We start from the raw sequence: 17,690 nt of genomic DNA on the forward strand, positions 1-17,690 counted from the left end.
CACTTCATGAAGATCTGCATCCCTCTGATAGTTCTAGCTTTTGTTACAAATACTTGGGGTGTTGAAATGTAGGGCTTTATGAGTCATGCACGCAATCTTTAGTTGTATTCTTGCCTCACCAGAGAGCCAGTTGAGGGATTTTAGAGCCAGGCAGATGTGGCTATTTCTGTTTGTTCCTGAGACAAGTCTGGCAGCAATGCTAAGGGAGGCTCTTATAGGGGCCAGCTTGTATCTAGGTAGGCCGCATATTGTGGCACTTACATAGTTAGCCTAGGCAACCCAAGAGCTTAGACCACAAGCTTAAGATCATCATGTGGGAGGTAGGGTTTAACTGTCCTTAAAATGTTCATCTGGTAATTTGCTCCTTTGGTGACAGTACTGATGTGATCCTGCACATTCAGGTATTCTTCTAGTGTAATTCCCAATGATCTAGCACAGTGTATAATGTGAGGAGAACAGTTGAGGGGTGTTAGACACTTCATCCAAAAGGTTCATCTTGGTAATGTGGTTCGGAGGAGTAATGAGGAGGAATTCCATTTTAGCAGCATTGAGCTTCAGATGGTTGCCAGTGAGGCAATGTTGACTGTTTTGTAAAGTAGAGTTGAGAGCTATGATGTCTTCTGGATAGGATATTTTCAGATACAATTGAGTGCCATCTGCATGCAAGTGATAATGAATGTTAGCAGATTTCAAAGAGTCTGCTAGAGATTCCAAGAATAAATTGAAGTGAATGGGTGAGAGGGCTGATCCCTGTGGAACCCAAAGGGTGACTGCAGAGGACTGAGAAAGAGATTCAATCACCTTGGGTTCTGTTGTGGAGGAAAGAAGTAAACCATTGCAGTATGGACCCTGATAAGCCCATCCTCAGTTCAAGTAGATTCAGTAGACTGTCGTGTTTAACAGTGACGAAGGCAGAGGATAAGTCAAGTAGTATCAGAAGACATGATTTATTTAAGTCTATCATTTTAATATGTCATCCACAATGTGTGTGAGTGCCGATACAGTGCTGTGACCTTGACGGAAGCTAGATTGGTGTTGAAAGTTATCTATGTGGTTGCAGAGTTGGATCTGGGCACATTTTTACAGAAGCTTCCCCAGAGTTGTGATGTTTTTCAAAATGGGGGTTACCTGTCCTACTTTTAGGAAGTCAGGGATAGTGCCTTGATGTAGGAAGGCATTTACAATCTTAGACCACAAGAGGAGTATAACGACTTTGATCTCCTTGAAGATCGTAGGAGGTAAAGGGTCGATGAAGTGATTATATGGGTTTAAAGCTAAATGAATGTTGTAAATGTCACTTTCATCGAGGTGTGTGAAAGTGTGCCAAGAGGCATTGTTTTTGGTGACCTGCCCGGGGGGACCAATCTGATCAGAAGTCTAGGAGGTGTGTTGAAAATGTGTGGGGCAGTCGGAAGTAGTTCCCTCGCTGATTGTAGGCCATGTTCAACGGTTTTAGTGTATCTGAAGAAGGAAGCCAACTCCTCACAGTTTGGGAGAGTGATGTACCCAATGCCAAGCGGGTTTGGCACGTTGTGCAATTGGTGATTGACGATATGGGTCAATTTCTGGCTTGGTCCAGCTGAGTTCTAAAGAAGTTGGCTTTGCATTTCTGATTCTTCTGTTGTATTTGTTCCTCACTGATCTCAAGCGTTTTAGGTTTTCCATGGAGGTCGAGGATCTCCAGGCTATTTCTGCTAATCTTAGATTGCGTCATTCAGAATTAAAGTTATCATTGAACTAATGTTTAGAGACTTTAGTGGATATGTTTTTTGTGGAAGCGGGGTGATAAGAGTCAAGGACGACCAAGATGGAGGTATTGTATTTCTTGTATAGGAGTAATAGAGGAGTAGGTCGTGGATGTCACTGTTGTATATTCCACAGATGTTGGGGAAAGGTATTATTTTCAATTTAAAATAAGAAGTGTGAAGGCTATGGGAAGGTAGCATGCCTGTTTGTGAGCCGGTCCGATTCACCAAGGCACTATTGGGTCTATGAGTTAGCAGTAGCTCTGGGATGATGGATGTTAGTCTCTGGATTTCTTACTTGAGATGGAGCAGGCTATGTGAAATCTCATCAAGGAATGACTCCCAAGAGACGTGGTGACAGGGAATTATGCTTTGGGGGTTGTTATTTAAACATGTACCTGATTTGGAACCATTTATGAACTTTTTAATTGATCCATCTGCACAAGCACTTTATAAAACATTTAGATTAAGGACTCTACCCCTGACTACTTTTAAGCTTTCTTGGAAGAAAAAAACAAGGTCAATTTGATCAAATTTATGTCCAATGGGTTGTCTGGTAGATGAGAACAATGCTTGTATTAGATAATCCCTCTTTGCAGTCTTTTTGGCTTCATAGATCAATCATTGCCTTGAGAGTATGCGAAACGAAGACCGGAGACTGTCTTGTTTTGGCAATTACGAGCTATTTGTCACCAATATGGCATATTAGAATGAAAGCCCTAAAATGTAATGGCTATCATGTGTAGAGCAAGTATTCCTTTGGATTTAGGATTAGGGATCTTGATCAAAACAAGCCTCCTTGCACTTTCTGCATTATTTGCACATATAAATGAATTTATATTTATTGGAATTTTTATTGTTTGTGAGATTTTCAATTTATTTAAGAAATGCATAGAGGATTTTACGTTTTCAAGTTCTTATAGTACACTGCAAATATATTATGATGCTTGTCTATTTTAATTAATTTGTATGTTTTGTGAATGTTATTTTATATGGCATGGATGAACGGAAGAAATACACACCGAATTGAATTAATCAATGTTTTCCAGGCACCATTAAATGTAACCCATTTGACATAGTGTATCCACACTTGAGGTTTTCACCCTAAGTTTATACTGAATAAGGCCTTAAATTGTAGTATGTAATTGCTCTTCTAAGTCTATTTTAAAATGGGTGGCTTACATTTATTAATATGAAACAATTGCATATCTATATGTAAAGAATGTGTAAGGAAATTTATTTTGTGTTAGGTATATGCTTTATGTGTGCTTTTATAGCCTAGATTGGCCGAATAAAGAACTTGATGATGATGATGAATACATGGGATTCTGCAAACTATAGATAAAAACTCATCTCTAATTTCTTTATAATCGATGACTTGTGACACAACCAGTCACCTGTTATAAAGAAATGACAAAAGCCACTCAATTATAATGACTTATTGAAATTGAGTTCTGGAATCGCAATGCCTGCTGCCAATGCCAGCTCCCTAACAGAAAGGCAGGTCAGGCCACAGAGTATAAGTAAACCAGATATTTGAAGAACGAAAACTAAATGTGGCTTTTCTTTCTTCTGCTTTGTTTTTCTAGCTATATAGTGACAAGCAGAAATGACATATTTATAGCAACCCGTTCATTTTTTATACTCCTTAGTTTGTAGGTCATTTTCAATGGTTTTAGTTTTTCAGAAGAAGGAAGCCAACTCCTCACAGTTTGGGAGAACGATGTACCCAATGCCAAGCGGGTTTGGTAAGATAAGCGATTGTTGCTTGACGATTCTGAAAAGTTTTTTGGGTCGATTTCTGGTTTGGTCTATCTGGGTTCTAAAGAAGTTGGCTTTGCATTTCTGATTCTTCTGTTGTATTTCTTCCTCACTGATCTTAAGCGTTTTAGGTGTTCCATAGAGAGCGAGGATCTTCAGGCTCTTTCTGCTAATCTTAGATTGCGTCTTTTAGTATTGAAGTTGTCCTTAAACCAAGGTTTAGAGACTTTAGTGCATATGTTTTTTTGTTGAAGCAGGGCAATAAGAGTCAAGGGCGACCAAAATGGAGGTATTGTAGAATTCTGTGAGGTCATGGACATCAACCATGTCCATCGGGGGAGTCAAAGCGTTGTTACAACGGGTAGCTAAGCTGTCAGGGTTTATGTTTCAAATACTCCTTTTCCATTGTTTTGTTTTCTTCGGCTGAGCTCTCTTCGGGGTCACCACCACATTGATGAGGAAGGTGAAAAAGTAATGGCCTGTACAGTCGCAGGGGCTAATAGACTCCAATGTGATGTTGTCCATTTTCAAAATGATAAGGTCCAATGTGTCACCCTTGTTGTGAGTAGGCCTGTCACAGATTTGGGTCAACTTATGTTCTGATAGAAAAGATTTAGGGCTGTTCACTGCATAGTCATTCAGGTCAATCCTGTGGAGGTTAAAGTCCCAGAAGCAGATCTGGGTCACTTGAGGGTCATCGCTGGTTGTGATGACTTCCATTATTTATTCAATGAATGGCAGATTGTCTCCAGGAGAGTGGTAGAATGCATGTACTTTACAAATGAGACTATTGTTGCAAAATATGCTTATACAAACATTTGAATCTTTCTGCATGTTTCCACACATTCAGAGCAATTGTGCCTTTAAAAAAAAACTAACTTGCATTAAACAGCATGAACAAGTAATCTCATTGTACCATAAAAGTGCAGGATACACATATTAAAACAATAAAATGCATAATAGGCTGTTTAAGTAAAACATCAGAGCAAATTAATTGAATAAAATTGGTTTACAAGATAATGCATCCTTTGCTACCTAGGCATATTCTTGCTGAGACACAAAACCAAAAAAAAACTCCTGGAAAATGGACGAGAAAAGGGTCCATTGTGCCATCTGGAAAGTCTAAGCTGGTAGCAGATTATTGTAGCGCCTTAGGCCAACATGGAATAACTTAGAATGGACAGAGCAGTGATTCCTGATCCTTGTTCCTCCAATCTGTCATAAAACACAGTTAGAATACACATTGGATAAAATTCATAGAAGCGAAGGTGCCTATGTCAGATACATAAACTAAGAAAACAGATATTAAAGTAATTCAAAATTGTTGTACAATGTAAATCATATCCATAAGATTAGTACACTTTAGCCTCTTCTAGTAATTAGAGTATTGTACAAATCAGGGAGGGCTTGCTGCCTCAGATGTATCAGGGGTATTGATTGCAGACTCGCCTTTTGCCTAATCCTCCACACGATTAACAAATAGTGTGATATTAAACCGATTCTAATATCTTTTTTCCAACAAATATCTAACAGCATTTTTAATTTAAATATCTAACAGCATATTTATATTGAGTTTCATTTTGAAACAGAGATTCTATTTTTATTCTTCATTTTTGCAAACCAGCTCTCTCTTTCATATGAAAGAGTTACGCACCAAGGATTTGAGTGGTTTTTGGGAAAGGTGATTGTGGGACCATTTAAGAAGGAATGACATACCTCTGCCATTCATTATAAGGATATTGCAAGTTACCTCAGAGTTTCTTAATCTTATAAGGGAACTCAGCCTTCAACTGTGTTCCCCTTTATATGGTCATGGAAGCCCTCGGTGACTTGCAAGATCTTTATAATGTATGGCAGAGATACTTTATCCAATATACTTCATGTGACTAAGGATGCCGCAATTCGCATGTGAAAAGGAAATTTAAAGAGACACTTTTATATAATGATTACAGGCTTCTTGTTTATATATAAACCTAATATCAATCCCTAATATGGGGAACAATGTTAACCCCTATGCTGCCCAGAAGAAGTGCATTGAGGTGGCATTTACCCCTCGCCTCTGTCTTACCTTACTGGTCGAGCGATGATGGATGATTGATAAAAAATGAATTTGAATACTATTAAAGTTCTGGCGTTAGAGGAAATATATCTTAGAGTTAAATACACAGGATGGGTTCAGTGGTGGAACCAACATAAAAAACAATTGGCTAGGATCAGTATTGCTTTAAATTCTTGAGGATACAGCACTGGATCCCCTATTTATCTTCATTATGCCAGTGATAAACTTTGTGAGGTGAAGACAGTAACACTGAGACTATGTAAATGTGGATAACTTGTATTCAGTCATTCTGTACCTTATCACGTTTCCCAAAGTGGTTAAACTGAGATTGACACAAGTCCCTTCCCTTAGACGGTCTCCTTCTGATCCAGAAGATTTCTGTCTTTCACTTCCTGCCAAGTCCACTAAATTTATGATGGATTGCTTGGTGATGTCTTCTTCCAGAAAGAGCTGTATAAGGTTTTGAAAAGACACAAATATATATTTTTGAAAAATTATGTACTTCATGCTTAATGACAACATCATCAGAATGCTTAGGTACTCCTGCATGAATAAGCCTAACTAATAATATGTTTTGTATATATTATATGACAAGCCTTGCAACTGCGGCTTGAGGTGACTGATTGAATACGAGAAAACTCCTCTTAAAGGAACGGTGAGGAATCAGGGTGAAAATGCAGGTTAGGAATTGAGAATAACCCATTAGGCATTGCTAATTGCCCTCTCGGTCTGGCTGCCTGTTTTTGTTGTCGTTGGATTTTCCCTTCATGCGGTGCTCCGCATTATATGTCTGAACTGCTCAGGAGCCTGCAAGTGTTTCCCTGTGCCCCTTAGTATTCTGGGAAAACTAATAATGGGCTTTAATGTTTGTACTGGCAGCTGAAATCACAATGAACCTTGAGCAGCAATATGTTTTGGGGTGCATAGGCGTGGGAGAGCTTGATGGGAGAAATCAAGGGAGTCATGGACACCTGTGAGGAAATATTTGCAAGGTACAGAAAAACTTCTCACCAAAAGGATTACAAAATAAACCCTATTCCTGGACCGGCAGCACGGTAGCAATTACTCTACTATGGAAAGCAGTAAAGGTGAGGATGACGACAAGACCTATGCTACTGCAAGAGACTTAGATTAACTTGACTAAGGACAATGACAACACCCACAGTCAGAATGCTCCTTGAAAGACAAATATTTTGTAGTTAGATGGCAATGTTGTCACACAAGATTCTAGAGCCATTCAGGTTGGTGATAAGTTCTTTATTTCATGTTAGGCCCTTCATTTACATCCACTGTCTGATAGGTCCTGACGGGGCTCTGTTCTCACTCCATCTGCAATCAACTCCCAGACTTCACCCAGCACACATCGACGTTCCATGCATCATAAAATTCTCCCATCATCCACACTCAACGTCCTACTCCATGCCCACTCAGTCCATGCATCACAGATATGATGTGCACCCTGAATATCGAACCCAGGGGCGTAACACAGGCCCCCGCATCCTCTGCGGTGTGGGGGGGCCCCCGAGCTGCACGGGGCCCCCTCAGCACAGTACGCGGGCCCAATAGCTTGGATTAAATCTGGAGCGGGCCCCTCTGTGTGCGTGGCAGGGGGGCCCCCTCAACTTTTGGTATGCCACTGATCAAACCCCGAATATCAAGCTGGCAGAATATTGAAGACAGAATATGGGAAAAATAATACTGACAGGTAGTTTAGAATTTCTATACCTAACTCCACATACATGTAACTAAGCTGTACATGTATCTTCATAGATGTGGAGTTAGAAATAGTATTCTATACTTCCCTATCTGCACTTGCCTTTCAATACTTTGTCCCTTGATTTTCTGTTCTGTCCTCGATATTCATATATGATGATATCCTGGGGGTCGATATTCTGTAGTATAATACACCACATCATTGCAAAATAAAAATAAATTACTACCATAGGTAAACAGGCATTGAAACTCACAGAACTAACAGGTACAAATGTTGCCCCTCCTATATAGCTTCTGCTATGGATACCTGCTTGTGTTACATTTAATTTACCTGCTTGAACTGGATGGTGATGACCATGTGGGATCGGCTGCTCGATGCGTTCATGCTGGTTGAAGCTGTGGTTCGTATTTTAGCTCCTTGCTCCATAAGCCTCTCAATCTGTGAGTAGCTTTCACAAGGCACCAGCTTCAAGCCGTCCACATAAAAGCCTTGCTGCTGGTCTTCCCGCACCTTCAAACCACCAGCCTTCTTAGTCTTAGATAGGAGATCTGTTACCTAGGTCGAAAAGGAAATTTCATGTAGATCAACTATTCTTCCTACATCACAAAGTTGCGCATAAACAGTGTTAGCTTTAATTGCCTTGTACATTAATTAAAAATAATGTTGCAAGTAAGGAGAATCAGCCTTGCAGTTAGTAGATATGATTCAATTACAACATTTGAAAAATCTTTCTTCTGAGCCTGTATTATACTTAAGGCACACTTCCCTGCTTGCACCAGGGCGCGCCTTTCAAAAGGTGAGCCCAGGATATCCTGCCCTTTTCCAATGAAAGCGCTGCCACAAGGGCAGTCGTGAACTCACGCTGCCGTGGGCAGCACATTCAATGAAATATGGAGCAGCTGCTTCCGAGCCTCTCCATGCTTCTCTGTGTAGGCAGCTCCCATCTGAGGGATTGACATGGCCCTTTTTCCCCCATACAGAGGGGGTTGCCCTCTGGGGGCACCATTTGTGGCGCACTGTCAGTGCTCTTCCTAAAACGCATCTTTCTCTCTACACCAGACGCAGCTCTTCCACAATGGCAGAGGAGCATTGCCCCCTACCAGCTGCTTCAAAACATCAGGAAAGGAAAAATAAAACAATAATAAACGTGATATTATTGTTCTATTTTTCCTTTCCTGCTGAGTCTTTAGGGGGGGGGGGCATGGGGGACGACAGGAGCAGGAGGAGTGGTAGTGCACTGTGAACAGTGAGCATAGCGATTTGGCCGGCCATCTTGGGCCGGCCAAAACCGTTATGTGCACTGAAGCGGTCTCCAACCCGAGCTGCGTTGCAGGTTTGGAGAGAGCAGGCACAGGTTCGCAGTCTCCCTGGAAGCGCATGTAGTGCGCTCAGGTGAATCCTGATGCTACCATCATGAATTGAGAGCAGCGTTAAGATTGGCTGCAGTGGAGTCTGGGATCCTGTGTTTGCGAGAAGAGAGAAAGAAAGGCGCGGCAGCAAGTTTTTTTCTTACATTTTGTCCCCCCAACACCTTATCCAGCGTCACAATTTCACAGCACCTGCCACTACTGCTCTACACCCATGTCCGTAATACAGCGTGAGCGACGAGGAAAAGTGATTCCCTCATTTGCTTGGAGCCACGACCCCATACAAATGAGGGAAAGTCCTCTCATGATAGCACTGGTGCTATATGTGTACCAGAGCTATTGGTATTATAAAAGGGGCCACAGCCCCTTCTTTTCATACCAAAGTGCCCCCAGGGGTGCATAAAGTGGCCATGCATGCCCGTAGTACCCACGGGGCACTTTGCGTAAAATCAATCCTGATGAACAGGAACACATCAGCGAAGGTTTCCGGACAGTGGAACTGAGCAATGTTATGTTATGTTATTTATACTTATAGAGCGCACGGTTACCCTGGGGTGTCCTGGCGCTAAGTACTGGTTACCTGGAGGGGCTGATTACGTGCTACTGAGAAAAGAGCAATGGTGGGAAATGGGCGTATAGGGCAGTACAATAGGCACCTAGTGGGTTCTGCACGTAAACAGTTGTGCTGTGGTTGAGACAGAGATTTCTCTAGGAAACAAAAATTGTGTATATTTTAAATCTTAAATAATGAAGTCTGCCAATATCATGGATAGTACTTCAAACGGTAAGGCGGATGGCAGAATTTGGCAGATTTTTGTTTTCCACGATCACCCAAAAAATGCACTGATGCCAAAAGTTCCTGTGGCAGAAATTGCATCATTTGCTATTTGGCAATTACGTGAAATTATTTAAAAATTACATGAAATTAGGTGAAACTCAAAATCAGCATTTGGCACTATAATTTAGCGTGAAATGAGCCCTCACATCTATTTTGGAAGCGAGGAAACATTTTGCGCAAATAAATTAGTGTAAAAATCACACAAACTACAAACAGCAGTCACTTGCGTTCTGACCATTATATATGCTCTCATATATAATTGTGCTACATTTTTGGAGAGTACGGCACATAATTGCATGAAATGGCATAGTAACATTATTTTCAGGGGTTTGCTTCTGGAATACAAAATGGTTCAAAGCTAAAGCAGCACATACCCCTTTGCTAAACTGCTCCACACTAATGTGGCCAGAGGTCTTCCACAAAGGTAGCGGAGGCCATGGCCTCAAGGCTGGCCTAGGGCGGTGTGACTTTTGCACCTGCAACTGGCGCTGAGTTTGGGGGGCTCTGAGTTTGGGGGTGCTAAGTTTGGGGCCGTGCTATATTAAGAAATAGCTTATCTGTTTAAAAGAATCTGCTGCAGAGTTCCTTGTGTGTCCAGCAGGTTTCAGGCAACAATAAAAATGTCAACTTAATGCTGGAGACAGATAGTTTTATCTAGTGGCAATTTTGACTCATCATAGAGTAGCGATTGATATGCCTGCTGCAAAGAACATGTAACCCGCAGAGCACATAACTGTATTTATGTAGATAGCTTGGTGGGTTACTGTTTTTGTCAGACCAATCCTTTTTTTACTTGCAGTTCAGAAGTTACAATCCTAATGTAGCGCAGTGGCCTATGAACGTTCATCAAAGAGCTGCATGATATATGTTAGATTGTTTTTCCCCAGTCTTTCATTATCCTAAGATTGCTAAAAAGGGTTGATTTTGGATGGACATACATTCCTATTAGTAAAGCCAACCAGTATGGTACGTTTCAAATCCTAAGTTTGTGCTTCTAAGACCAAGCACACCTTGTAAATGAATCCTCATTGTCTTAAGCAGCATTTCCGGTAGACTGATTTACACACGTGTTTTGCTGTCTTTGCATAGTTTACGTGTGATGTAAAGTACACTGATATAAATGGTGCTATAAAACAAATGAAATGCATGTAAGAGAGGGGCTATGGAGAGATAAGGGGCACTTTTGGAGGGAGGTAGTGAGGAAATTCATGGAGAAAAAGGTCATATGGGGTGGATCCAAAAAGATTGTCGCACAACTGCCACCAGCGCTAAATCCAATCATGCATGGACTCTGCTGGCCTGGGTAGCTGGTAGGTTGGAGGTATATTGTGCATGTGTTGCATTCAAAATCCAAGCTAGATTTCAGCAGGGGCACTAGCTTGTGCAAAAATATCTAATGCAAGACATTATCTTCTTGAACTAGTCTACTGTTAGACATATGTTCCTCCAATCAGTCCTCAAAAATTGTGTGGAGTTTTTCATAATATGTCATTCAAGAACTTCTCAAATTTCAAAGTTGCAATAAATTGTGCACACAAATATTCATCATCATCAAAATACCTTTACTTCGGTCTAGGCATAGACCATAAAAGCATATGCACATAAAACAATTAAACATCCATTAAAGACCTTTTTCTCACAGTGCAGATGAAAGAAGGCAATACAATAACTAATATGATCAGAAAAAAACATTTATAACAAAGAAAGGTCAAGGCTGGCCTGTGTAACATACCATATTTTTTAACAGCGGTAAAATGAACTCAATACAAAGAGCAGCATAAAAATCACAAAACAAAGTAAGGTGCAATTGTCCTGGCCCTAAAACATGTCACATAAACATGGTCCCAGGCTTTTGAGCTGGTCAATGCCAGAAGACAGTGCAATAGATTTAATCTAAACCTGGTAAGGATGAATCTATTACTGGTAACAAAAATAAGATAAGGCTCAATCAATAGTATAGTAGTGACTAGGATATGTGCATGCACAGTAGATTTATTCAAACTATTGATATCTGAGAAAGCTCTTTTTTTGATTTCATTAATTGATACAGAGTGATTAAACGATTCAGGACGACCCAAGCTCATAAAAATGGTCTTAACACACTGTAAACAGGGAATCCTCCCAGCCCATTCTAAAGATAAAAAATATCTCTCAAAATGAATCTATGAACCTCAATAGCTGATTTCGACCAGACTAAAATGCATCTAATCAAGGGGGCGAAAGTCAAATATACTGGACATAACATTTATACTTAGCTCCTCGAGGACAATATATGAAGAAACACTCTATGGCAGTGATGAAAGGCGTCTCAGAAATGTGTTTCCACATAGCCCTGCATATCACAGCCATATGCTGCAGCAGCGACACATTTGGCGTTAAAATTCTTTAGGACAATTTTTAGGAGCTTACTCCGTTATCTCACAGAAATATAAAAAACAGAGGCAATGAGCCTGAAGAGGGTGTGTTTTGTACCGGACAATAGTGGTGACCATGTCCCCTTATCAGAACACTGGATTCCCAAATATGAAAAGGTACTTACCCTGCTAATCTAATGTCTTTGTACCTGGTGCCTCCTAATCTTTGCTGACCTTGGTCAGCTACGAGAACCTGTGACTTACTATAAATAACAGAAAGGTCAAGAGAGTCCATAAAACCCCCCAAAAGAGTCAAAGAGCTGCTTGAGTCCTAAGGCTGTTTTTGCTAACAGTACTGCATCATTTGTGTGAAGATGTACAAGGATATATCAAATGCCCTCAGGTGGCATGTTCCTGCTCTAAGCAGATGGAGTTCCAGATGTTTACATACATCATAAAGACAAAAGGGGCACACATATATCCCTGCCTTAATCCCTGTTTAAGCACAAAACTCTCTGTGCAGGACTCATCTTGGTCACAGATGGTCATACTCAAATGCAGATCAGCAAGTAAATAGACTATGCCCTCATCTACCCCAAAGGAATTCAACATATGATAGGCCCCAATTTGTCCCTGTTTACCCTGTCAAAGGCGGGCATAATAAAGTCATAAGAAGGCTTCCTTGCTTAGCTACAGTATATTTATCTTCAAATATAAGTTGAGACATCGATCAATGGTACTACGACATGACCTGAAACCATACTGGGCATCCAAAATTATATGGTTATCCTCTGCCCAACCAGTAAGTCTGGCTAGGACCACACACCCAAGTACCTTGCCAGTCGAATCAATCAGGAAGATGGGCCTATAACAGCAGTGTTCGGTTTTGATCCCTTTCTTAAAAATTGGTACGACTATAGATTGTGACCAACACTTAGGAATCCATACCCTTGCTGCAGCATTCAATGTTTGCAGTAGCGGTTGCTACCGGGCAGTAGTGGTGCGGCGGGGAGGTGGGGGGGGGGCTTAAAAAAAATATTAAAAAGGGGCAAAGAAAACAAAAAAAACACTTACCTTGCCGGTGGCCACTTTCCTCCATTCTCGTTCAGGTCAACGAACGAGGAAGCACCCAGACTCACGGGCCACTGACCAATCACAACGCTGCAGTGGAATATTGCAGGATTAATTATCTTGTCAAGGACAAGGCATTTTGGAGGTCTAGATCTGGAAGGTTGTAGCAGGGGTCAAAGAAACCTGAAGCACAAAGTTGGATCGTGGAAGGTCGGCTGCCTAAATAAAAAGGCGATGAAAGTAGTATAGCCTCAACCTTTGACTTCTTAAAATGTATGATCATGCTATTACCTTCAATAGTTTTATGGCCCGGCCTCACCCAACCAGCACACCTGACCATAATTATATGGTCAAATAAAGATGGTTCACTCCCACTGTGTTCACTACACCAGTGAGCAACGTTTTCCTTTACTGGTCAGTGCTTTCTTTAAAGGGGGGAGACCTTAATCATGACAATAACATTGGGGTGATCCCAGATGGCAAAGATAATGACATAGGTGGTAAGTACACCCTTGAATGAGTGAGCCTGTGATCCTTCTTTTAAGTACACCCTTTTCCTGGGCTGCAAATGACCATTAGGGAAACTTGGCACCTGGGAAAATGGGCTGCTGGTGAGAAGCATGAGTAGCAAAATTCTCCTCTAACTCCCCAACCCCTGGGTTTTGGAGACACACCACCTACTGCCCCATCAAGCCCTTCAGCTCTGTCTGCCATGTATGCCTGGTCAGAAACAGACCTTGGAGTCATGGGCTGGATTATAAATTGGGTTACAACAAACAAATGACGGACGGAACTGGGGTGGTGTAGTGGGCAAAAGAACGATGGATTTAACCCAGATCTCTTGACTGGGGGAGAATGTATGCATTGTCAGCATTCCGTCCATCATTTGTTTGTTGTAACGCTTTTCGCCCTAAGTGGGATGGGTATTCCCAGACGTGGGACCCGTGCTCACTACGCCACTGGAGTCAAGCTATCCTGGCTGATGACGGCTGATAGCCAGAAACCGGTCCTAGGATGCTTGATTCCGGTCCAGGGAAGACATGGCTTGGCAGTTCGGGCTGGACTGTTCCCATGAGGCACAGGGTCAAGACTGATTTGCATATGGCCATGCCTGAACTGGGGTGGTGTAGTGGGCAAAAGAACGATGGATTTAACCCAGATCTCTTGACTGGGGGAGAATGTATGCATTGTCAGCATTCCGTCCATCATTTGTTTGTTGTAACGCTTTTCGCCCTAAGTGGGATGGGTATTCCCAGACGTGGGACCCGTGCTCACTACGCCACTGGAGTCAAGCTATCCTGGCTGATGACGGCTGATAGCCAGAAACCGGTCCTAGGATGCTTGATTCCGGTCCAGGGAAGACATGGCTTGGCAGTTCGGGCTGGACTGTTCCCATGAGGCACAGGGTCAAGACTGATTTGCATATGGCCATGTCTGAACTGGGGTGGTGTAGTGGGCAAAAGAACGATGGATTTAACCCAGATCTCTTGACTGGGGGAGAATGTACGCATTGTCAGCATTCCGTCCATCATTTGTTTGTTGTAATGGATTATAAATTGGGCTCCGTTGTGAGAACAAGTGAAGTCAGCGCTGGATTTCTCTATCCGTGACAAGCTACTACAAATATCATTGAGGAAATTCTTCAAAAGTAATTAGATTTTAGTTTACAACTGACTTACAAACAAGCCCAATGTATTACTATGAAGGCTATTGAGGTCCCCAGAACCCATTGATCACTGCCAGCCCTTGGAGCCTCCCATGTTTGGCTCCCATACAAGAATACAACCACGATGGAATAGGAACTTTCTTCAAATTTAGCCACCCTTTCTTCCTCTTAAGGGCTGGTTGGTCATGGTCAGCTTCCACACTGGAGAGATGAACATCTTCTGTAATAGTCAGGGAGCCAGAACCGCCTGTGGTACTTCTGGCATCTGCCAAATACAAGCTAGAGTGTACAGCAAGAGTCTCAGGAAGGTTCATAGATTTACTAGGCTGGCATTTGGAGGCTCTCCCATCCCTCCTCGGTCCAAAACCTAGCTCTTGCTCTACTGACGATATCTCTTCTGACAGCATACCTACAGCAAAAAGTCAAAAAATAAATTGTCGAGGGGCCCTGACACACTCCGTTCAGGGCGGTGAAGGAGTTAGATGTGGGGACACGGCCTGGCCTCGTTAAGGTGTAGATTGGCACACACGTCCTGCAGTATGGGTGCCTGCGAGGCCCTTTGATGAGCACATTAGTTATCCTCCTCCTGGTGCGAAGAGGGCTGCTGATAGATGTTGTTCTGCCCCCAAGCACCACAGAGTCCATATGCGTCTCACAGACTCCAAATTTCTTTATTCATATCTGCCTCTTAAACATGAAAATACTAATTCTCTGATTAAGGCTTGCGATCTTACGTCCAGAAACTGATGTTTATTGCACACTTAATTTAAATTAGGTGCACACATTATTTCTAGAGTAGGCACCCAGAGATAGTTAGCAGATATTAAGATGGGTCATACTCCAGTTTTTGAGTGAAGAGTTCTTTTGAAGAAATACTGTTTAAAAAAGAATATATAAACCCATTTCACAACCAAGGCAAGACTTGATTGCTTGAAACACGTAAAACCTGCATTGCAAAATATTTAAATAGGATATATATATATATGGCCTTATGATATCAAGATGGACTTAAATGGTGCTTATTTACAATGAAGTGACGTAGGGCAGCGCTGCACTATGCCACATTAAAAGAACAGCAGAGCCCCATATTTACAAGATATTTTCTACTTGAGCCAGCACATAAATTACAGCCGAGTGGCAACGCAGGCACCATGGTATAAGGGTGTCCCTTATACCAGGAAGGGGCACCTTGTGCAGGAAGGGGCACCTTCCTGCACAAAAACAATCAGGAGAGGAGTTTCCCTCGTTCTATGTGTGCTGCAGAATGCAGCACACATAGAAAGAGGAAAAAACAAGGAGAAATGTAAATATTTGTCCTCGTTAAGCCTGCTCTGGGGAGGCTTACAATTTTGGCGCTGCCCCAGATTTACGCTATGTTGAAAATATGGAGGAGTATAAAAAACAATGGGTGTTGCATGAAAAAACCCACAGCAATGCCCATGGCACGCCTTCCCGTTGCATAGTATCTAGCTCTGCATTGCTTAACACCATATTTACAAGGCCATGACAAGCCACAAAGGGTGGCTTTGCGTGGCCTTGAAATATGGGTCTGCATTGTGCGCCAACGGAGCGTAGAAAAAAGTGACGCTCTGGTTGTGCATGGGGCTTGTAAATATGTCCCTTTGTTTAAAAAAAAACATGAAAATGTATGTCTGTTTGTATGGTAGGCATGAAGCATATATCTAGCAATAGTGCAGAAGCTCTAATTTTAAGGTTTTTTTCGGGGTGTTGAAAGTGAGGGGCAGCTCCTAATGTGGTGTCAGTTACTGGTCTCATAGGTGATCTTACTTTTTGCAGATGGGTTGTTTTTTGAAGAGTAGGGGGGCGTATTTATAATGAATTGACGTAGGTGTCGTATAGGAACACCCACAGCAACGCCCATGGCAAGCCTCCCCGATGCATAGTAAGGCAACGCAGCGACATGTGCTGCGTTGCTTGCACTATATTTACAAGGCCATGAAAAGCCACGCAGGGTGGAATTTGCATGGGCTTGTAAATATGGGTCTTCATTGTTTGCCACTGTAGCATCAAAACAGTGATGGTCAGGTGGCGCACAGGGCTTGTAAATATGCCCCTAAATCTTTAGTTCCTTCTTGACACAGAAGAGTGACGGTCGCATTTCATCAGACAATGACTGAGATTCACCGTCTTACAAAGTTTATCCAATCCCAAAAAATGCTGAACATCAATTTTTGTCAGTAAATGTGAATGTGATTTTCCTACCTGTTTTTGGCAGTTCTGGCATATTTTCCACCGCTTAGAACTCTATTTGTCATTTATTCAATCACCTTCCCAGTATTGATTTTTTAAATTAGCAAAATCAGAATCAAATTAGACCATTTTGTTTGACAGCTTTGCTATGACTGGACCTTATAGCCATGATGGAACCTTCCTTAGGGTCACGAGACAGCTCATGAGATTGTTTTTAGGTCATAGGATGGAACAATAACAGAGAACTCATGAAAGAACAAATAAGGGAGTTCATTATGTAGCAGAATGGGCTCTTTTCTTGGTGATTCGAGGTAAACAGAATGATCTACTTGAAGACCAATCAAGTTTATTTATTATCTCCATCTAAAATGAGGCAAGGGTAAGTGGGTAAGTGTGTGGCTAGGAGTGCAACTATATACAAGTCCAACCACAGGACACCGCAGTTTGCGGTTTGCTCAATAATAATTCACTTAATTCACCAAAGTCAGGCAAACTGTTGATCACATATGTTGAGGCTTACGTGGTAAGGGCGAGGTGCGACTGAAGTATGAGGTAAACCCAATTTCGTTGTAGAATTGAGGGCCATTGTGATGGCAAAGTGCAGGGGGACATGAGGAACAGCCTGGGGCCAACCAAAGTTGATGGTAGTGCGATGCAAGGCTAAGTAGGGCAGACTACTTCATTACAGATTATGGTTCTGCCATCTCAGGACAAACTCAATTTTCAGCACAGGTGGTTACACTCTAAGAAACTGTAAGAGGGTCCTCCGTGGTGGCAAAAGGGAAAAGGCAGTCTTGCTTAGTTTGTGGCAGAAGTAAAGAACCTCTAATCACAGTGCAGGGGCTAAGTGCACACAGTTGTACCTCCAGTAGCAAACACTGGATTACCCATGTTGGGTGCTGCC

General features: G+C 42.0%; 1 protein-coding gene across 1 annotated transcript in view; it reads right to left on the reverse strand.

Annotated features, from left to right (window-relative positions):
• Nucleotides 1–17,690, reverse strand: part of LOC146821397 (kinesin-like protein KIF28) — a 777,435-nt gene that overhangs the window by 664,178 nt on the left and 95,567 nt on the right. Inside the window, exons 6-7 of the mRNA XM_085609842.1 lie at nt 7,610–7,834; nt 5,861–6,015 (exon numbers count right to left, since the gene is read on the reverse strand). Of these exons, the coding sequence (XP_085465968.1) occupies nt 5,861–6,015; nt 7,610–7,834 (380 nt within the window). The remainder of the gene's footprint in view (nt 1–5,860; nt 6,016–7,609; nt 7,835–17,690) is intronic.

The sequence above is a fragment of the Triturus cristatus genome, chromosome 6 (assembly GCF_964204655.1).
Source record: "Triturus cristatus chromosome 6, aTriCri1.1, whole genome shotgun sequence".
NCBI classification, from domain to species: Eukaryota; Metazoa; Chordata; class Amphibia; order Caudata; family Salamandridae; genus Triturus; species Triturus cristatus.